A 22,037-nucleotide genomic window follows, 5' to 3' on the forward strand; every position below is an offset into this window, starting at 1 on the left:
GTCCTGTTTGGGAATCTGTGGCCAGTCCTCAGACCTCTCCAGCAACCTACCTAGCCCATGTATCCAGCCCCAGCCCAGTACCCTGGTCCCAGCACTCGGTAGTGGGGGGGGGGGGGGGGGGGGGAGGGAACTCTGACCATATGGTGACCTGGGAGCTGCCGTGTGTAAGTCGGTATCACGTTACAAAGGAGGGATAGCCTTGAGGCTGGGGGGCAGAGGCTGAGCAGGCCATGGACTTGGTCCTGTGGGCACAGCACAGGACACAGGGAGCCCGTCCTATACTCAGTGGAGGCCCGGCTCCCATTACCTGCCTTCTCGGCGTCTGACAGGAGCACGTCTTTGACTCTGAAAACACCAATGACAGGAATCTTTGCTTTGACTGGTTATTATAAAGAATGTCCAGCCGGGTGCTGGTGGCTCACACCTGTAATCCTAGCTACTCAGCAGGCTGAGATCTGAGGATTGCAGTTCAGTGCTCAGGCCCAGAGTTCAAGCCCCATGACTGACAAAAAGAGTCCAGTATCACTGTTAGGGGGGCTGGGAAGATGGCTCAGTGGTAGAGCGCTTGCCTTGCATGCCTGAGGCCCTGGGTTCTATTCCTCAGCACCACATAAGCAAAAAGAAAAGAGCCGGAAGTGGCGCTGTGGCTCAAGTGGTAGAGCGCTAGCCTTGAGCTGAAGAGCTGAGGGACAGCGCCCAGGCCCAGAGTTCAGGCCCCACGACTGGACCCAAAAAAAAATGAGTCCAGTATCACTGTTAGGAAAACAGGAGATGCCAACACACGCACACGCACTCACACGCGAGTGGCTGTGGTAGAGACCAGCTCTGGCATGGACCCTCCTCTTCATGGCTCATGGAAATGTGGAATAGTGCAGCCATTTGGGAATACAGTCAGCAGGTTCCTAACATTTCTCCAAGGAGCCCTGGTTTTCTTAGCGCAAGTCTGCGTGTGGTATGTTCAGTTACTAGGCTGCTGTCATTTCTAGGCTCTTTCCAGGGAGACAGTACCAGGAAGGACCTGTGTGCTAACCTGTGTAAACTAGCCTCGACTCAACATTCCTGTGCTCCCCTCTGTCCACATCCACAGGGTAGAGCCCACACATCCTCAGCTCTTGCTCTGCTGCAGTTTCTCTGGGGAATCTTCCCTTGCATATCTGTAACTTGCTCTCCATCACAAGAAGTCTCTGCCACTATTTAAAAATGTGGCATCTGTCTTTTTACTCATTTGCTAGAAGCAGGACCTGTTTTCTCACCTTTCTATTTCCTGCATTTAGCAATGCCTTCTGTGAATGTATCTCTCTTTACATTGGATTTAAACTGAACAGAGGTTTGCTTGCTCACTTGTTTATACGGTACTAGGGATGGACCCATGGTGTCTTCTAGGCTAGCAACACACTCTACCACTCAAATGTATTCTCTATTTTTATGCAGCACTGGGATCAAACCAAGTCCTTGCTCACACTACACCTGACCTGCCCAGGTCTGGCTTTGTCCAGTGAATTGGTAATAAGAGTGTTGAGATTAAGATCACAATCTTATGGCTCAAAATGGTAGAGCACTAGCTTTGAGCAAGAGTTGAGGGTGCTGGGTGCTGGTGGCTCACACCGTAATCCTAGCTCTCAGGAGGTGGAGATCTGAGGATGTTTCTTAGACAGCCTAGGCAGAAATGTCCCTGTGAGATTCTGATCCCCAATTAATCACTCAAAAACCGTAAGTGGTGCAGTGGCTCAAGTGGTAGAGTACTCATATGAGGCACAAAGAGCTCAGGGACAGAGCCGTGCCCTGAGTTCAAGCCCTGCAACCAACAAACCCACAAAAACACAATAAAAACACACTAGAAAAAAAACCACAATCATTCTCTTCAGATGTGCAGGTCTGTCTTTTTCTTTTTTTGGGGGTTGTGAGGCTTGAACTCCGGGTCTGGGCGCTGTCCCTCAGCTCTTCAGCTCAAGGCTAGCGTTCTACCACTTGACCCACAGCGCCATTTCCATTTTTATTCTTCTGGTGGTTACATTGGAGATAAGTCTCAGGGACTTTCCTGCCTGGGCTTGCTTTGAACTGATCCTCAGATCTCAGCCTCCTGAGTAGGATTATAGGAGTGAGCCATGGCGCCCGCTAGGTCTGATTTTCTTGCATATGGTAGTCACTCAACTTTGATGACAGCATGTGAAAAGTAGTCACCTCATATATGTTACCAGCATACAACTCCAAACAAGTCAAGACATTTCTCACAGTGAAACTTACGACGCTGGACTGGACACTACAGACAGAGCCCTAGCCTTCCTCCAAGCGCACAGCGCCTGAGAGCTAACTCAGGAAACCCACTCTTGCGTGTCTCCACAGCATCTGAGAAACATTTCTCACTGTCCTTTCCTTTGACGGCTTGTGCTGGGTGTCTGTGGGGTACTCCATACCTGCCATGGAGCCTTGGGCTGGGTGTTCCTGGGGTGCTCTGTACCTGCTGTAAGGACTGTGCTGGGTGTTCCTGGGCGTGTGCTGGGTGTCTGTGGGTACCTCCCATGGAGCCTTGTGTTAGGTGTTCCTGGGGTGCTCTGAACCTGCTGTGAGGGCTGTGCTGGGTGTTCCTGGGTGTGTGCTGGGTGTCTGTGGTTACCTGGCGTGAGGGCTGTGCGGGGTGTCTGTGGGTACCTGGCCTGAGGGCTGTGCTGGGTGCTCCTGGGCTGTGCCGGTGCTCCTGGGCGTCTGCTGGGTGCTCCTGGGCGTCTGCTGGGTGCTCCTGGGCGTCTGCTGGGTGCTCCTGGGCTGTGCTGGGTGCTCCGGGTCTGTGCCGGGTGCTCCTGGGCTGTGCCGGGTGCTCCTGGGCTGTGCCGGGTGCTCCTGGGCTGTGCCGGGTGTTCCTGGGCTGTGCCGGGTGCTCCTGGGCTGTGCCGGGTGCTCCTGGGCTGTGCTGGGTGCTCCTGGGCGTCTGCTGGGTGCTCCTGGGCTGTGCTGGGTGCTCCTGCGGTGCTCCGCACCTCCCGCACGGATGAGGGCAGGCCGGGTGCTGTCCCCGCGCCGTCCTGCCCAGGCCGGCCCTCCACGCTGGAGCCGCGGCTGCACTTCCGACGACCGGCTGGGCGGGCGGTGCGCGCCCTCCTCGGCCCGCCTTCGGGAGGCCCCACGCAGCGCCCCGGGGAGCGGCCCGCGGCCCGCAGCCGGCAGCGCGGCGGCGCCGTCCTGGCCGGGCCTCGCTCGCGGGCCTCCGCTGGGCCCCGGCGCCCGTGCCCGTCCGCCGCGGACGTCGGGACCCGGGCCGCCGCGGGCTTGTCCACCGGAGGCCCGGCGGGCGGGGGCCGCGGGCGGTGAACACGCAGCCCCCGGGCGCCCCGGCCGCGGGCCGGCGGGGAAGGCGGGGAAGGCGGCCTGCGGAGGCCGGCGCGGGGGACGCCGCCCGCGCCCGCCGTGACCTTGGCCCCCGCCCGCGCCTCGTGCGCCCCGGCCCCGCGAGGGAGCCGCGCTCCGCCGCGGGTTTTCCGCGCCGCCGGGCCCGGCCTGCGTCGCGCAACGCCGCCGGACGTGCCGGCGCTCGGCAGCGCGGCCCGCCATTGGCCGGCCGCGGTAGCCCCACCGCGTGCAGCGCGCCCATTGGCCGGCGCGCGCGTCCGTCAGGCGGCCCGGCGCGCGGCCGCGCGAGCGCCCGCCCTCGCCGCTCTCCTCGCCGGCCGGCGGCCTCGGCGCCCGTGCTCGCCTAGCGCGGCCCACGACCGCGCCCGGGCCTCGGCCCGCCAGGGCGCCCGCGCGGATCGGCCGGGCCTCGCAGGCGATGGCGGCCGCGGCGGCGCTCTCGGGCGCGGGCGCCCCTCCCGCGGGCGGCGGGGCCGGGGGCGGCGGGAGCCCGCCGGGCGGCTGGGCCGTGGCGCGGCTCGAGGGCCGCGAGTTCGAGTACCTCATGAAGAAGCGCTCGGTGACCATCGGGCGCAACTCGTCGCAGGGCTCGGTGGACGTGAGCATGGGGCACTCGAGCTTCATCTCGCGGCGCCACCTGGAGATCTTCACGCCGCCGGGCGGCGGCCCCGGCGCGGCGGCCCCGGAGCCCGCGCAGCCGCGGCCGGACGCGGGCGGCGACTTCTACCTGCGCTGCCTGGGCAAGAACGGCGTCTTCGTGGACGGCGTCTTCCAGCGGCGCGGGGCGCCGCCGCTGCAGCTGCCGCGCGTGTGAGTGGGGCGGCGGGGACGGGCCGCGCCGCGCCGCCTCCGGCCGGGGCCCCGCGCCCCGCCCCCGGCCCGGCGCGGCCCGCGCGGGAGCCCCGAACTTCTCCAGCAACTTCTCTCCAGAAGGCCTCTGCGCTCGGAAATGGCCGCCGGGAAGCGGTGTCCGAGCCCCCCCGGGAAAGGCCCGCTCGCCCTCCGAGCGCGCTTCGCGATGGTTCCAAGCGCAGCTTTGTCCGCGTGCCGCGCGGTTCCCAGCGCGCTGCGGGGCCTCGGCCGCCGCGGCCGGCCCGGGGGCCGCTGCGGGGCTCGGGCCGCTGCTCACGCTGTCATCAGCTAACGGGAGGCTGAGATCTGAGGGTGGCGGTTCAAAGCCAGCCCGGGCAGGAAGGAACGTCCTCAGGAGTTTTTGTCGTCGTCGGGGGTCGTGGGGCTTGAGCTCAGCCGGGCTCCGTCTTTCAGCTCCAGGCGAGCACTACCACAGCGCCACTTCCAGTTTTCTGCTGGTTTATTGGAGATCAGAGTCTCACGGAGTTTGCTGCCCGGGCTGGCTTGGAACCTGGTCCTCAGATCTCAGCCTGCTGAGTAGCTGGGATGGCAGGCGGGAGCCGCCAGCGCCCGGCTCTCACAAGGCTCTTACCTCCAGTTAGCCACTCAAAAACTGGAAGTGGAGCTGTGGCTCAAAGTGGTAGAGCAAAGGAGCTCAGCAAGCCGGGCGCTGGTGGCTCACGCCTGTCATCCTAGCTACTCAAGAAGCTGAGATCTGAGGATGGCGGTTCAAAGCCAGCCGGGGAGGAACTATCCCTGTGAGACTTATCTCAAACACCGGAAGTGGTGCTGTGGCTCCAGGGGTAGAGCACTAGTGTTGAGTACAAAGAGGTTCAGGAACAGTGCCTGGGCCCTGAGAGTTGAAGCCCTACAACGGACAAGAAAAACAAAGTTGATTTTATAACCAAGGAAATTATTTATTCTGAGGATTTAGGGGATATTTAAAGATAGTTATTTTATTACTCTTCAGCCAGGATATTTGTGTTAGCAAGACAGAAGAGGCAGAAGAGGGAGGATTCTGAATTCCAGGCCAGTTTGTGTCCATAGTAAGGACAAAACAAAAACAACAAAACAAGACAACCCATTTGCGTTGAACTCTGCATGTGCCTACATGCTAAGAGGGAAATAAAGTGCTCGTTCAGTGAGGGAGCAGAATTCAAACAGTGCAGGTGGCCCCACTTTACCTCTGCAGGGAGTGTGAGCATCTGTTAACAGGAGGAAGGTTTAGCTTCTGTACCCTGTGAAATAAAGGGTCTTAGCACCATTTTTTCTTCATTTATAGATTTTTATTTTAGGATGATAGTACATACAGGTTAATGAGTAAAATACCATTCAGTGTAGAAATGGTTTCAAAAGACTTTGTTGAACCAGGTGCTGGTGGCTCACGCCTGTCATCCTAGCTACTCAGGAGGCTGAGATCTGAGGATCACGGTTCAAAGCCAGCCCGAGCAAGAAAGTCTGTAAGACTCTTATCGCCAGTAAACCACCAGAAAACCAGAAGTGGTGCTGTAGCTCAAGTGGTAGAGCGCTAGCCTTGAGCTGAAGAGCTGAGGGACAGCGCCCAGGCCCAGAGTTCAAGCCCCATGACTGATTCTCCCTAACCCTCCCTCCCCAAAAAAAAACAAAAAAAAGCCTTTGTTGACCTTAAGTTTAATGTTTAGGTTGATACTGTATTTTTTAAAGTTAGAGAAGTCAAATTAAGAAATGTAATCGCCTGTGTAACCACTCTGCAGGGGCTCAGTCTCCTTTTTCTTTCCCCTATGTGTGTGTCTGTGTTGAGACAGACCTCACTTTGTAGCTCAAACTGGCCTCAAACTCAGGATCCTTCTGCGTCAGCCTTCTCTGAGTGCTAGGATTACAGGTGTGTACATGAATTTATTTATCTGCTGGGGTTTGAGTTCAGGTTCTTAGGCTTGATCAGCAGGCGCTCTACCTCTCTAGCCATGCCCTTAGCCTCTTTTGTCCTCAGCTGTTTACTTTTTGGACAATGTCTCCAGTTCTTGTCGTAAAGCTGAAACTGTCTTCCACAGAGCAGGCACAGTAGATGTGCCCCACCATGCCCAGCTTGTTTGGATCTTGCTAGCTTTTTGTGTTGGGTTGAACCATGATCTTCCTGATCTCTGCTTCCTAATAGCTAGGATTTAAGGTATGAAACCATTGTGCCTGGCTGAAATATCTTCAGTGTTTGTTTCAGCTTTCTCTGTTGAGTTGAAGTCCCTGTACAGTTAAGACAGTCCATAGGTGAGCTCTTATTTGAAGCACTGATTTTATTCCAGTAACACCAGCTATCTTGTTGCTTGTATTAAAAACTAAAATAGAGAATTTAGAAACATGAAGAACAGTAGTTTAGGTGGTTTGGGGGTGTTAGTTTGAGACAGGGTCTTACCTGAGTAGTCTAGGCTGCCCTTGAATTCAGTGATCCTCATGCTTAAGCCTCCTGAATGCTAGGATTTTTATGGTATCTCAAAAAGAAAAGGCCATCCAGGTGCCAGTGGCTCACGCCTGTAATCCTAGCTACTCAGAAGGCTGAGATCTGAGGATCGTGGGTTCAAAGCTAGCCTGGGTAGGAAAGTCTGTGATCTATCTCCAATGAACCAACAGAAAATCAGAAGTGGAGCTGTAGCTCATAGTGGCAGAGTGCTAGCCTTGAGCACAAAAGCTCAGGGACAGGCCCTGAGCTCAAGCCCTATGATCTACCAGAAAACCTCACAACCCTCAGTAGGCCCTGCTGGGTATTTAGAGACTAGTTTTATGCTGTAATACGGGGGTGGGGGCTGGGGGTGGGAGGTGTGGCTCACCATTTCATTGAAGTGGTATTAATACTGAACTACTTTGGGGAAAAGAAATGTCCCGACCTTGCTTGTGGTGACCTGAATTACAGTGAGTACAGGTTCCTTTCTGCCAGGGCTGGTGAGCCCCAAGCCCACTGTGGGACATTTGTGAGGGTCAGTGTACATCAGGGCGTTTGCAGGGCATGGAGTTTTCCAGAAGCTGATTCGGCAAGTCCTTCATTCAGCCAGGTCTGTAGGACCCTGTGGAAGATTCCCACCAGAGCCCCTGACCCACGGGAGGCACAGGTGCTCCTAGGTTGGGGGGGGGGGCTGGCTCTTCAGACAGAGCTGGAGGAGGGCGATGCACCGGTGACTTGGCCAGCAGCTTGGCACATGGGAAAGAATCCTGACTAGAAGAGAGCTTGGGGCGGCTGGAGATGGAAAAGCTGCAGCCCAGCCTCTCACGGACTGGACTGCCTGTCCAAAGAAAGGTTTTAGGAAGTCACCGGACAAGAGTTCCCTTTGTTAGAAAACTCAGTGTATAATGTATGAGTAAAAATATTCAATTCTTTAGCGTTATTGGTACTTTGAAAATATCAAGTGAATTTGTTCGTTTTAATCACTAAGATCCTAGAGTATTCAATAGGCAAATATTAGAAGAAGTTGAATTTACTGTTAAACAAAATTCGTTTTGAGGCAGGATCTCACTGGGAAGCCCGGGCAGGCCTCTGATCTGTGGCCCGTCTCCTTTAGTTTCCCAAGCACTGGGACTTCCAGTGTGTGCCACCACACCTGATACTTAGACAGACAGACAGTCCAGAAGTGGGGTCCGGACTCTGCTCTTGGGCTGAAGCTTGGCCTTGTGTTCTTGCTGCATTCTTGCTCACAGTTGATGCTCTGCCACTTCAGCCATACCTAGCCATTTTTCCAGTTAACCAGAGATAGAGTCTTACAAACTTTTCTGCCCAGGCTGCTTCAAACCTTAATCTTCCTGTCTCAGCCTCCTGAGTGACAAGATGGCAGACACATGCTACTGTGCACAAGTTATGTTTAGTTGGAAACATGACTGCTTGCCTCCTGAGGGGAAAGCCTGCCTTCGCCTGTGTGGGCTGTGTTTGCTGGCCTCACATTAGACTTGCTCGGTGAGTTAGAGAGGACTGCAGAGGCTGTAGATAGCCAGGTTGTAGCTTCTGGAGTTTTTTCTTTTTTAATCTGTCCTGGGCTTGAACTCGGGGTCTGGGTGCTGTCCCTGAGCTTTTGCTCAAGGCTAGTACTTTACCGTTTAAGCCACAGTGCCATTTCTGGCTTTTTCTGTTCATGTGGTACTGATGAACCCAGGGCTTCAAGCATGCTAGGCAAGCACTCTACCACTAAGCCACATTCCCAGACCCTTCTGGAGTTTTCTAGATCTACTCTGTTGGGGTTGGTCAGAAGCCCAGTTCCCAGAGAATACCAGTACAGAGAGCTGGAAGGAAGGGCTTTGGAAAGGACCACAGCTTAGTGGGTAGGCTTGGACTGTCTCTAGGATCAGGAATGGGAGGGGGCTATGGGGTGGGGAGGGAGAGAAGTAGAGGTTTGAGTTCTAGGGAGCTGGGGCATGGAAGGAGAAGGAGGGGGAAGTTAGGGTTAGGAGGCATGGCATACCTGTCAGTCAGCAGGCTGGGCCTTCCCGGCCTGAAGAGTACGCGCAGGCCTGGGTGGAGGGGAACAGAGCTGCTGTTGCAAAAGGCAGGAAGATAGTGTCAGCGGAGATGGGAGCCGTGCCTTTGAGCCTGGCTCGATTCACCAAGAGCAGCAGAGTAGAGCTGAAAGTCAGGAGCCGGTTATGTCAGTACGCTTTGTATAAATTAACTGCCTTTAATGACTGCTCATGCGGAGTGAGTGTGTGTGTGTGCATGCACGCACGCATACGTGTGTGTACATGTACATGTGTGTGTACGGGTCCTGGAGTTTGAACTCAGGTCCTGTCCTCTGTCCCTGAGTTTTATGCTCAAAGTTGGTGTTCTACCGCTGCTCTACTTGTGGCTTTTTGGTGGTTAGCTGGAGGTGAGTCTCAGGACTGCCCTGCCTGGGCTGGCAGCTCTTCCTGTATCATACATAACACGCTTAGTGCCTGTACACATGAAGAGCGTGTGTACAGTTCCAGGCCAGCCCCTGCTCTGCGTTCTTGAGCTGGGGGGGGGGGGGGGGGATCTCCTGAGCTGGCACGTTGTTGGAGCCAGGCCAGGTCTTGTTCTGGCTGCACTGATTTGACCACTTGGTTCCAGTGACTTGGTGTTGAGCCATTTGTCCACTTCCCCTTCCTCTCCTTTCTTACAATGTCCTTAAACTAGCTGACAGTGGCTCCCAGCTAGAGAGGAGGCTTGAGTGGTAAAGCACCTACCTAGCAAGCCCAACTCACTGCGATCAAACCAAACTTACTGCCAAAAAGTAAGTAGTAGCTCCCTTCAAATACAACTACTTTCTATTGATCTTTTTTTTTTGGGGGGGGGGGGTCGGTCATGGGGCTTGAACTCTGGGCCTTGGCACTGTCCCTCAGCTCTTCAGCTCAAGGCTAGCGCTCTTCCACTTGAGCTACAGCACCACTTCCGGTTTTCTGGTGGTTTATTAGAGATAAGACTTTCACTGACTTGATTGCTCCAGCTGACTTTGAACCGGGATCCTCAGATCTCAGCCTCCTGAGTAGCTAGGATTACAGGCATGAGCCCCTGATGCCTGGCCTTTCTATTGATTTTTTTTTTCTATTGATCTTTTATCTTTTCCTTTCTCACAAGTTGTTTCTCAGTGTGCATTTTCATATTACTACAGATTTGCTTATTAATCACAAATCTGTAAACTGTATGAGTTCTTTTCCTCTCTCTCCAAGACCTGGGGTTTGCAGTCCTTCTGCTTCTACCCCAGCACTGAGACTGCAGACATGCATCACCACACCCATCTCACTTAATAGTTTGTTCTTTATATCATCTATGGATTTGCCAGTAGCTAAACATCCGGGGCTTGAACTTAGGGCCTGAGCACTTTCCCTGAGCTCTTTTTTTTTTCTTTTTTTTTCTGGTTCCGGTCGTGGGGCCTGAACTCTGGGCCTGGGCGCTGTCCCTCAGCTCTTCAGCTCAAGGCTAGCACTCTACCACTTGAGCCACAGCGCCACTTCTGGCTTTTTATTTTTTCCTTATGTGATGCTGAGGAATCGAACCCAGGCCCTCAGGCATGCAAGGCAAGCCACCTTCCCAGCCCCTCTTTTTTTTTTTTAAGTTGGTCATGGGGCTTGAACTCTGGGCGCTGTCCCTCAGCTCTTCAGCTCAAGGCTAGCGCTCTACTCTTGAGCCACAGCGCCATTTCCAGCTTTCTAGTGGTTAATAGGAGATAAGAGTCTCACGGACTTTCCTGCCCAAGTTGGCTCTGAACTGTGATTCATAGATCTAGCTACTCCTGAGTAGCTAGGATTACAGGAGTGAGCCACCAGTGCCTGGCTCTTTTTTTTTCCTTCCCAATTCTGGGGCTTGAACTCAAGGCCTGGGCACTGTCTCTGAGCTTCTTTTGCTCAAGGCTACCACTCCACCACTTGAGCCACAGCGCCACTTCTGGCTTTTTTTGTTTGTGTGGTATTGAGGAATGGAATCCATGGCTTCATGCATGCTAGGCAAGGACTCTACCACTAAGCCACATTCCCATCCCTTTTGGTAGTTTTTCATGTAGAGTCTCACAGACTTTCTTGCTCGGTCTGGCTTTGAACTATGATCCTTATTTATTTTTGTGCGGGATCTGAGGTTTGAAGCCAGGGCCTATGTGCTGTCCTTGAGCTCTGTTGTTCAAGGCTAGCATTCTGCCCCTGTGCCATAGCTCTGCTTCTCTGCTTCTCGGTATTCTTTGGTCTTTAAGTGAAGATAAGAATCCCACAGACTGTCCTGCCCTGGATGGCTTTGAACTGTGATCTTCAGATCTCAGCCTTCTGAGTAACTACAGGCATTACAGTAATTACAGGCATGAGCCACTGGTGCCCGGCTTAAATAAATTTTTGCTCATTTATTTTTGGTTCTGGAGACTGAGTTTGGGGCTTTGTCCATGGTAAACATGTACTCTACCACCAAGCTCTACGCCAGCCTAAATGATTTTTAAAAATCAGCCTTAGTGTTCTTGGACTGGTAACTGACTGATGACTTCTGTTTGCTGAATGAAGGGTTCTGTATTTGAGCCCAGTGCGGTAGCTGGCCCCAGGTGTGGATTGTGGCTGGGGGGAGGGGGGGGCGTCCTGGGCACTGCACACACACACACACACACACACACACACACCGCCTCTCTGGTGAGGCTGCTCCATTGCACTTTGTGGGGGAGAACACCGGGAGGGCTGGTTCCCTGTTCCTGGTGCTCAGCAGATGCCAGCCCCCTAAATTCTCTCGGTTCTGTCTGTGACATCAGTCGCAGTGGACTGGGGCTTTGGTGTCTCCACAGACCTCTGCGTGTGGACAAGGTGAAGTGTGCTGTGACAGGCTGGATTTGTGTAGTGGCCCTGCTGTGAAGTGTGCACATAGGGAGGCTTCTTCACTGGGCTGTGGCCTAGGCTGCCTTCGCCTGCCAAAGGAGAGTTCTTTAACAAATACTAACTTGTACGTTTCTTTTGCTTCTTTTGAGACAGCAACTCCCTGTGTGGTCCAGGCTGCCCTTGAACTCTTGAACTCTCATCTCCTTGCCTCAGATTCCTGAGTGCTGGGGTTACCCACCTCTCAAGTATTTTGATTGGAGAGTTTTGATCCATTTAATCACTGATAAGACCATTTTGTTGTTGGTATGTGGGGTAGCTTTAGTCTAATAGCTTATAGTCTCTTTTTCTTTCTGTTAGGTTGATTTGTGTGTGTGTGTGTGTGTGTGTGAGAGAGAGAGAGAGAGAGAGAGAGAGAGAGTGTGTGTGTGTGTGTGTGTGTGTGTGTGTTGTGGTACCTGAACTCGGCCTGGGCGCTGTCCCTCAGCTCTTCAGCTCAAGGCCAGCGCTCTACCACTTGAGCCACAGCACCACTTCCGGCTTTTTCTGCTTGTGTGGTGCTAAGGACTCGAACCCAGGGCTTCATGCATGCTAGGCAAGCACTCAGCACTGAGCCACATTCCCAGCCCTGTTGTTGACCCAGGGATAGCACCCAGGCCCTGAATTGCAGATACCCGGCCTTTTTTGCTTTTGTTACTTTTCCACGTTTGCCTGACTGTACTTGGACTCCAGTTCTGTTTTATTCTTCCTGTTTAGCTGGAAGGACAGGCTTGTATCACCACACCCATCTTTTCGTGGTTTGAGATGGGTTTTTTTTGTTTTGTTGGGTTTTTTTAGTTGGTTGCAGGACTTGAACTCTGGGCCTGAGCTCTGTCCCTCAGCTCTTGAGCTCAAAGTGAGTGCTCTACCGCTTGAGCCACAGCGCCACTTCTGGTTTTCTAGTGGTTTATTGGAGATAAGAGTCTCATGGACTTTCCTGCCCAGGCTGTCTATGCACCATGATCCTCAGATCTCAGCCTCCTGAGTAGCTAGGATGACAGGCGTGAGCCACCAGCGCCCGGCTGAGATGGGTTTTTTTGAACCCCTTCCCAACCTCAGTTTTGTTGTTATTGTCTTGAAAACTGGATAGTTGACTTTAGGTACTGGATGTCAGATTCTCTATTCTATTCCCAAAGTTTGCTATTTTTGTTTTGTTTGTCTTTGGGGTTTTTCTTTTTTAGGTGTAAATAGTGCAGAAGAGCTTAAATTCAGCGAGTCAGTTTGTGAGTGCCTTGCGTCTCGGTTAGTGTCTGTCCCCCGTCAGTGTGCTGTTTGTGTCTGTGGAAAGCTGCAGGTGGCCTTTGGGTCCTGGCCTTCGGCTGTGTAATCACTGAAGTTCTGTTCCTCTGCTTGTGTCTCATTTGGACAGATTTCCTTGAAAGCCAAGGGTTCTCCCAGTCTTAGCAAGTTGGCTCTGGGCCTGGGCCTGGACCCTTCTTCAGGTCCTGGTCAGTTTGCCCTTGGTCAAGGGTCAACCTAAGGGGAAGGCCTCTGAGCTTTCCCGGGTCTCCTCTGAGAACTAGGTTTGACTGGCAGTTTAAATGTTTCTGGGTAAATTGTTACTTTAAAATGTCCTAATTTCCACGAGGTCTTTCCATCTTTACCCAAGGCAGTCTATACAGACTGGGTACACTCTTCTGTTATAAGTATCTGAAGGTTATTACTTTGGCTTCAAGCTTTTTCTTGATAGCTGTGGGGATTGAACTCAAGGCCTACAGCTTCTCTTGCTCAAGGCTAGCGCTCTACCGCAGCTTGACTTCTGGTTTTCTGGTGATTCATTGCAATCTCATGACCTTTTCTGCCCAGGCTGGCTTTGAACCACGCTCCTCAGGTCTCAGCCTCCTGAGTAGCTAGGGTTATAGTCGTGAGCCACTGGTGCCCAGCAAATGATGATCCTTCTAGTTTCTTCTTTCCTCTTTTTCTTTTTAAGTGCTGGGGTTTGAACCTAGGGTCTTGACCATGCCCTACAAGGGCTTTCCCGGTGGCCCACACCGCCCTGAGCTTTGCTGATCATCTTCTAACGGCCACACTATTCTGGAATGTTCTAAGACAAGCCCGTGACGACACACTGGGGTGTGGGCTGGCGCTCTGGCCTCAGCCTCCCGAGGGCTGCGGCTGCAGGTGTGCGCCACCCTGGACACCTCACAGGCTCCGTGTGCTCTGCGTGCAGACCCAGGTGCATGCAGCACAGGAGTGCACTGGCTGCGACATTCTTCTGAGTTGTGATATGGTAGAAAAGAAAGAGCAAGACTGGGGTCATGGTTCACCTTGTGCCTACTTTGCCAGGTACACGGCCCGTAGTTCAAACGTAGTCACTTTAACAAAACAGGATGGAGGGGTTAGAGGTGGGGCTCCTTTGGCAGAGTCCTAGCTAATGAGTGGAAGTGGCTCTAGGTACCAAGTTGAAGTCCTAGTCTTGGACCTAGAAAAAGAAAAAAAGAGAAATGTGTAGCTGGATGCTGGTTGCTCATGCCTGCAATGGAGACCTGAGGACTGTGGCTCGAAGCCAACGTGGGAGGGAATATCTTGTGAGGCTCTAGTCTTCAGTTAACTGCCAGAAAAGCCAGAGTGGAGCTGTGTGGTTCAAGGGGTAGAGCACTCGCCTTGAGCAAGAGGCAGCTCAGGGACAGTGCCCAGGCCCGAGTTCAAGTGCCAAGGCTGGCACCTCAATAAAAAACCAAAAAACGATTGACAGTGCAGGCGAGACAGGAGCATTGTTGAAGTCCCCGGCGTATCACACCCGGGCGCATCACACCCGGGCGCTTCACACCCGGGCGCATCACACCCGGGCGCATCACACCCGGGCGCATCACACCCGGGCGTACCACACCCGGGCGCTTCACACCCGGGCGCATCACACCCGGGCGCTTCACACCCGGGCATATCACACCCGGGCGCACCACACCCGGGCGCTTCACACCCGGGCGCATCACACCCGGGTGCATCACACCCCGGCGTATCACACCCGGGCGCATCACACCCGGGCGCATCACACCCCGGCGTATCACACCCGGGCGCATCACACCCGGGCGCATCACACCCGGGCGCATCACACCCCGGCGTATCACACCCGGGCGCATCACACCCGGGCGCATCACACCCGGGCGCATCACACCCGGGCGCATCACACCCCGGCGTATCACACCCGGGCGCATCACACCCCGGCGTATCACACCCGGGCGCATCACACCCGGGCGCATCACACCCGGGCGCATCACACCCGGGCGTATCACACCCGGGCGCACCACACCCGGGCGCATCACACCCGGGCGCTTCACACCCGGGCGCATCACACCCGGGCGTATCACACCTGGGCGTATCACACCTGGGCGCATCACACCCGGGCATATCACACCTGGGCGTATCACACCCGGGCATATCACACCTGGGCGTATCACACCCGGGCGCATCACACCCGGGCATATCACACCTGGGCGTATCACACCCGGGCATATCACACCTGGGCGCATCACACCCGGGCGCATCACACCCGGGCATATCACACCTGGGCGTATCACACCTGGGCTCGTGGAGTGGAGAGGCTTTCTCTGTTCGTGTGCCTTGGGCTGAGGAAACAGCGGTACATCTTCCGTGTGGTCTTTGTGCATGCACTGGCTGCCCTGAGTATTTGGATGGTGCCTTGGGGTTTTTGTTTTTGTTTTTGTTTTTTGTTTTTGTTTTGGATCCGGTCGTGGGGCCTGAACTCTGGGCCTGGGCGCTGTCCCTCAGCTCTTCAGCTCAAGACTAGCGCTCTACCACTTGAGCCACAGCACCACTTCCGGTTTTTTCTGCTTATGTGGTGCCGAGGAATCGAACCCAGGGCCTCATGCATGCGAGGCAAGCGCTCTGCCACTGAGCCACCTTCCCAGCCCTGCGGTGCCTTGTTTTTGAGGCTGCTAAGTGTCTGTGCAAACTTTCCTGGGGGTGTTGCACCTGCATCTGTGTTTCTTCCCAGCTCCATGGTGTGTCTGCTCTTTGTGGGGAGAGGGGCTCATCTTCTGGTGTGGGAAGGATGGGTAAGGATTAAAAGCTGTGCTGAGGAGTGGAGCCGACAGTGGTAGAGTTCTGAGAGACGCGGCTTGCAGAGTTAGGGCTCTGGGCGACTAATGACTTAAAATTTTAAATGTGATCATCTGCATTACAAATTGAGAGTTGTATGGCAGATATGACACTCTAAGAAAATGTATAGGGTCTGGGAATGGGAAGGTGGCTCAGTGGTAGAGCGCTTACCTTGTATGCATGAGGCCCTGGGTTCGAGTCCTCAGCACCACATAAGCAGAAAAGGCCAGAAGTGGCGCTGTGGCTCAAGTGGTAGCGCACTGGCCTTGAGCTGAAGAGCTGAGGGACAGCGCCCAGGCCCCACAACCAGCAAAAAAAAGAAAAAGAAAACCTATCAAAGGTTTTATGCTTAGCGTGCAGCCTAGTTGCACTGCACCCTCTCGTCTCTCCCTGGAAGTGAGAAGGATGCCCTTGGAATCCATGTGCAGACCAAAAAGGGGGCGGGGACAGGGTGGAAGGGGTCTCAGAGTGGGCACGCCAGCGGGGGGGGGGGGGGGGGGGCCCTGGCTGGTTGTTCTTTCTTTATTACAGTCCTACTTCTATAGGATGCACACCAAGTAGTGTTCAAGTCATTTACGATTTAGTAAACACACAAGCACATAGGCACGTCGGTGCACACATACACAGTACTCCTTTTTGAAGGGAGTGGTGCTGTTGGTGGGTGCACGGCCTCGCCCGAGCAGGGCACGCACTGTGCCGTTGAACGCAGCCCTGGTCCCCAGCCTCGCACACACCTGCCTGCTCACCAAAGGAGTCATAAAGATTAAGTGGCAGTTGAGTTGAGTCCTGTACCTGCTTTTCTACTTGGCTGGTCTGACCAGTGCGTTTGTGTAAGAGTGCGTCTGTCCCTTACTCCTTCCCTTTTCTTTTTGTACGGGCACTAAGGTGCTAGAGTTTGCTCTCAGCCTGCACTGGCGGAGCGGGTGTTCTACCACGTTAGGCCCTCTGCCAGTCCCTTCTGCACTAGTTTTCTTCAATATAGGGTCTGACTTTGTACTAGCCAGCCCATGCTTCTGCTTGTGCTTGCTTTAGTCAGTGGGGTGACAGGTGGTGACACAGCCTAGTCACTGTGTTTTCTCCATAGCTTAGGATGATCTACCACTTGCAGACATTGAGTGAGATAGTCTTGCAAACTTTTATGCATAGGCTGTTTTCAGACCACCGTTTGCCCATTTCCACCTCCCAGACATGACAGACTTGGGCACTGCTCCTGTCCTGACAAGTGTCTTTGAGTCACTTGTGATTTTGCTCCCTAAATGGCTGAGCGCTCTGGGATGGCAGGGTTTTGGATGGGGGTGTGTGTGTGGTGGGCAGCAGACAGTGCTGACCGTCAGTGTTTCTTTTTCAGATGCACATTCAGGTTTCCGAGCACAAACATCAAGATCACGTTCACAGCTCTGTCCAGTGAGAAGAGGGAGAAGCAAGAGGCGCCGGTGTCTCCAGTGAAGCCCGTGCAGCCACACATCTCACCCCTGACCATCAGCATTCCAGACACCATGGCCCACCTCATCAGCCCCCTCCCCTCCCCAACGGGAACCATCAGGTACAGCGGCTGAGCCCAGCTCCCAGCGTGACAGCCCCGTCCCGGGCTTCTGACCCAGAGAGGGAGACGCTCACATTTCTAAAAAGCTGCCTTCGGCTTCTATATTGTGAAAGTTTTTGTTTGTCCTGTGCCACGTAGCTAGGCTGTCCTTGAATTTCCCAGCCTTCGAGCGCTGTGATTACAAGGATTTGCCACTCCGCCTGGCTGTGCTCTTGGTTTACGTACACATTCTTTTTAGTAGAGACTTAGTTTTGTAGCGCTAGTGAAACATTTGAGATTTGAATTTGTATGTTTTAGTGTGTTGACTACAGTTTCATAAAGAATTCTGAAAACTTGTCCTTTAAATTTGGCCACACTGAAGTGATCAACTCCTGTTGATCATAGAGAGACTTAGACTTCCTCCGAGCTCCTCAGGAAGCACAGAACAAGCTCCAGGCACAGTCTCCTGCCTCTGGCGGTTCACTGCGGGCAATAGGGAGACGATGGCTGAGCTTCTGGAAGGAATGGGGCTTGAGTGCAGGCCGAGTTGGGGTGCTATGCTCTACTGGCTCTTTTTTATTTTGGGGGGGGGGTCCGGTCATGGGGCCTGAACTCTGGGCCTGGGCGCTGTCCCTCAGCTCTTCAGCTCAAGGCTAGCGCTCTAACACTTGAGCCACAGCACCACTTCTGGCTTTTTTCTTTTTGCTTATGTGGTGCTGAGGAATCGAACCCAGGACCTCATGCGTGGGAGGCAAGCGCTCTACCACTGAGCCATCTTCCCAGCCCTTCTTTGTGCTTATTTCTGGCTTGGGCTGTTTTATGGTGCTGAGGGCGGAGGGCGTGCTGGGCAAGCATTCTGCTACTGTTTTGGCTTGCGTCTTTATGTGTTTCCCCCCATCTCATTGAGTGTGGTTATAGACACTGCTCCTTTGTGAGATCCATGGATGGTATTTTTTTTTTTTTTTTTTTTTTGTCGGTCATGGGGCTTGAACTCTGGGCCTGGGCGCTGTCCCTCAGCTCTTCAGCTCAAGGCTAGCGCTCTACCACTTGAGCTACAACGCCACTTCCGGTTTTCTGGTGGTTTATTGGAGATAGGAGTCTCACAGTCTCTCCTGCCCGGGCTGGCTTTGAACCGCGATCCTCAGATCTCAGCCTCCTGAGTAGCTAGGATTACAGGCATGAGCCACCAGCGCCCGGCTCCATGGATGGTATTTTTGTTTCCCACGTGTATGGTAGTACTGCTTGATTACCCTGGAGCACCCGGTGATGAGCATGAGTTTGAAATTCTTCAGGATTAACAGCTGCCATACACAGTGCAGCTCCTTCTGCATGCCCTCCATAGCAGCCCCCAGTTCCCAGGTCTCCCCTCCATAGCAGCAGCGCCCAGTTCCCAGGTCTCCCTTCCATACTAGCAGCAGCGCCCAGTTCCCAGGTCTCCACCTGGGATAGCTGCCGTGGTCCTCGCTGTGGCTGATGGATAGTAGGCTCATTGTGCTATTACTACAGATTTGATTGCTGAAGATCCTGTGTTACTGACCATATCTTGTATGGCCTCTATTTTTGTTTGTTGTTGAGCTGTTTGTTGCCTTTTGCTTGTGGGTTTATGGGTGTTATGGGCATTGCTATTTTTTTTTTGGGGGGGGGGGTTCAGTTGTGGGGCCTGAACTCTGGGCCTGGGCGCTGTCCCTCAGCTCTTCAGCTCAAGGCTAGCGCTCTACCACTTGAGCCACAACACCGCTTCCGGCTTTTTTCTTTTTGCTTATGTGGTGCTGAGGAATCGAACCCAGGCCCTCAGGCATGCAAGGCAAGCGCTCTACCACTGAGCCACCTTCCCAGCCCTGCTGGCTCTTGAGGGGTGAGGCCTGGGAGCATCTTGTGGGTGGGGTGTCGTAGGCCCTGCTGTCTGGGTCTGTGCTGGTGTCAGGGAGGGCTCTTCTTGGTGCCCTCTGCCCCTCCCCTCTGGTCTCTACCCCACAAGATAGCCCGTCGTACTTCCCTTTGATTCTTTTTCTCCTTGTTGTAGTTTCTGTTGATTGTGTATAAAGGAGTTTCGTCGTTGAGTTCAGAAGTGCAGGTATTGCCATTCATCAAGCTACCTTGTCTGTCGCTTTCTAGTTTATTCTCCCCCTTACTCAGTGAGGCTCCTCATATTATCTTTGTATGTAGACCACCATGTATTTTTTTATTTTTTATTAAGTAGCTGTACAAAGAGGTTTCAGTTCTACAAGTTGGGTTATGAGTACATCTTTTTTAGTTGCTGTTGGTTGTGGGGCTTGAACTCGGCGTAGATGCTATTCCTGAGCTCTTTTGCTCAAGGCTAGCGCTCTACCACTTTGAACCAAAACTCCACTTCTGGTTTGGGGGCAGTTCATTGGAGATAGGTCTCATGGGGACTTTTATGCCTGGGCTGGCTTTGAACCACTATCCTCACATCTCAGCCTCCTGAGTAGCTAGGATTGCAGGCGTGAGCCACCAGTGCCCGGCTGACAATACATCTTGATAAGAGTCATCCTTCTAGTGTTCTCCCCATTTCCCCTCCCATCCCTACTCTCAAGTTTGTCATGAGGCTTGACTCAGGGCCTGAGTGCTGTCCCAACCCTCCAGCTCTTGAGCCACAGCTACTTCCAGTTTTCAGGTGGTTCATGAAGCTAGGAATCTCGTGGACTTTGCTGCCTGGGCTGGCTTTGAATGGGGATTTCAGGCGTGAGCCATCAGGGCCCGGCAGACGTGTTGGGGTTTTCATTTTGGCTTTTTGTTTTGCAGGGGTTGGGGAGTAACTTTTCCCCCAGTTTGAAGCATTGTCTTTCTTGTGTGCGTCTGGTGGGGGCTGCCCTCGGTGCTGCAGGACCTCCCCTCCGGCGGGGTGCCCCTGGGGAGGAGTTAGCTCCTGGGCTGGGGTGTCCTGGAAGACGGTGGCTCTGCTGGTTGGGCCCTGCACCTGGATGCTCAGCTCCTGTAGGCCCTGCTCTGGCACTGGCAAGAGCAGCAGTCGGCGCTGAAGTTGCACTGGTCTGTCAGGAGGAAGTTCCGACAGGGCCGCCTGCTTGCTCATCCTGCAAGGTGGCAGCGGCATCCTGCAACAGTCTTTCTAGGAAGGAGCGTCTCAGTGGTGACAGAAGTATCTCTCCTCCAAGGCCACCTGTGCCTGGTGCAGCGGCTGACCCCGCCGGCCTGCTGCCTCCCAGCCGCGCTTCTTCATAGCACACTGTGCACTGGGATTTGTAACCCTTCCTCCTGTCTCCTCTTCTGGCACTGGGGATTGAACCCAGGAGGTTGACCTTACTAGGCAGTGCTTTGCCACTGAGCTGTGTCCCAGCTCTTGGAGTTCTTACATAATGTACGTTGACTATAATGACTGCATTTGCCCACCCTAACCCTGCCTTCCACTCACGTCCCTTCCCTTTCCTCCTTCCCCCAAAAGATGTTTCTACTTCCTGGTACTCATTCAATGAACTGCACATTAGTTGTGGACTCCTCCTCCCCTATGTATACCCTCCTTTACTCAGTCTCTTTGTGGGTACATGCATGGAGTCCTGTGTGTGTTACTACCATGGGTGGTAGTCTTTGATATGTAGCTTCCACATATGAGAAAAAACATATGTTCTTTGTCTCTCTGAACTTACATCAGTTCCCATGATTGTTTTTGGCCCATCCATCCCCTGCAGGTGACACAAGATTATTTCTACTGGATGGATAAAATCCCTTGGTGTATATGCACCACATTTTGTTGACCCACTCGCTGGTGTTAGGGCATCTGGGCTGCGTTCATAACTCGTCTGCCGTGAGCAGCATGGCGTGCAAGTGTCCTTCCCATCTCCTGATTTCTGATGCTCAGGGTGGATGCCATAGGGAGGGTCTTGGTTTAGTGTCTGAGGAGCCTCCAAACTGCTGTCCAGAGCAGTTGTGGTCCACACTCCCACCCGCAGTGCAGTAGGCTTCCTTTTCCCCACATCCTCGCCAACATTGGTGGTGTTCCAGTTCTCCATGCTGGCCAGTCTAACTGGAGTGAGACGCAATCTCAGTGTTGGGTGTGTGTGTGTGTGTGAATGTAGGGTGTATGTGCATGCATGCTCAAGCCTAGTGCTCTACCACTTGAGCCACAGTTCTACTCTGGCTTTTAGGCAGTTAATGGGAGATAAGAGTCTCCTTGGCTTTCCCCTCCAGAATGTCCTTAAACTAAGATCCTTGGGCCTCAGCCTCCCAAGGAGATAGATTACCGGTGTGAGCCGCTGGCACCCTACTTCAATTTTGTCTAGATTTACATTTCCCTTATGGCCAGCGATGTTGAGCGTTTCCTCACATGTTTATTGGGTTATTCTTACTTCTTCTTAGAAGTCTCTATTTAGCCGGGCGCTGGTGGCTCACGCCTGTAATCCTAGCTACTCAGGAGGCTGAGATCTGAGGATCTCGGTTCAAAGCCAGCCCGGGCAGGAGAGACCGTGAGACTCCGATCGCCAATAAACCAACAGAAAACCGGAAGTGGCGCTGTAGCTCAAGTCGTAGAGCACTCACCTTGAGCTGAAGAGCTGAGGGACAGCGCCCAGGCCCAGAGTTCAAGCCCCACGGCCGACCAAAAAAAAAAAAAAAAAAGAAGTCTCTATTTAGTTCCTTTGCCCACTTCTTAATTGGGTATTAATTTGGAGGGAAGGTTAGTTTCTTGAGCTTCTTGTAATATTCTGGATATTAGGCCCTTGTCAGATGTATAGGTGGTTTAAAAAAAAACAAAAAACCCTCCCAATTTGTAGGTTCTCTTTTTAGTAACTGTGTCCCTTACTGATGCAGCCCCATTTGTCAAACCTCTTGAATTTGCTAAGCCACTGGAACTCTTATTCAGAAAATTCCTGCCTGTGCCAATAAGTTCTGATGTTTCTCCTCTTTCTGTAGTAGTTGGAAGATTGGAGTCTTTGATCCATTTGGAGTTGATTTTAATGTGAGGTGACAGGAATCCAGTTTTTAGGGCTGGGAAGATGGC

General features: G+C 53.5%; 2 protein-coding genes across 2 annotated transcripts in view; one reads left to right on the top strand and one right to left on the bottom strand.

Annotated features, from left to right (window-relative positions):
• Positions 1-2,610: 2,610 nt before the first annotated feature.
• LOC122122425 (collagen alpha-1(III) chain-like) lies at positions 2,611-3,546 on the bottom strand. The gene has a single exon (XM_042696600.1). The coding sequence runs from the start codon at positions 3,544-3,546 to the stop codon at positions 2,611-2,613; it is 936 nt and encodes a 311-aa protein (XP_042552534.1).
• Positions 3,547-3,637: 91 nt separating this feature from the next.
• Positions 3,638-22,037, top strand: part of Foxk2 (forkhead box K2) — a 40,602-nt gene continuing 22,202 nt past the window's right edge. The window contains exons 1-2 of the mRNA XM_042696566.1: positions 3,638-4,155; positions 16,892-17,086. Of these exons, the coding sequence (XP_042552500.1) occupies positions 3,764-4,155; positions 16,892-17,086 (587 nt within the window). The 5' untranslated portion in view covers positions 3,638-3,763. The remainder of the gene's footprint in view (positions 4,156-16,891; positions 17,087-22,037) is intronic.

This window comes from Dipodomys spectabilis, unplaced genomic scaffold (assembly GCF_019054845.1).
Source record: "Dipodomys spectabilis isolate Male_0828 unplaced genomic scaffold, ASM1905484v1 ptg000208l, whole genome shotgun sequence".
Taxonomy (NCBI): Eukaryota; Metazoa; Chordata; class Mammalia; order Rodentia; family Heteromyidae; genus Dipodomys; species Dipodomys spectabilis.

Bases quoted from the DNA above. Each gene is read 5' to 3' on its own strand.
- LOC122122425 (XM_042696600.1), bottom strand. From the start codon at position 3,546: ATGGCGGGCCGCGCTGCCGAGCGCCGGCACGTCCGGCGGCGTTGCGCG.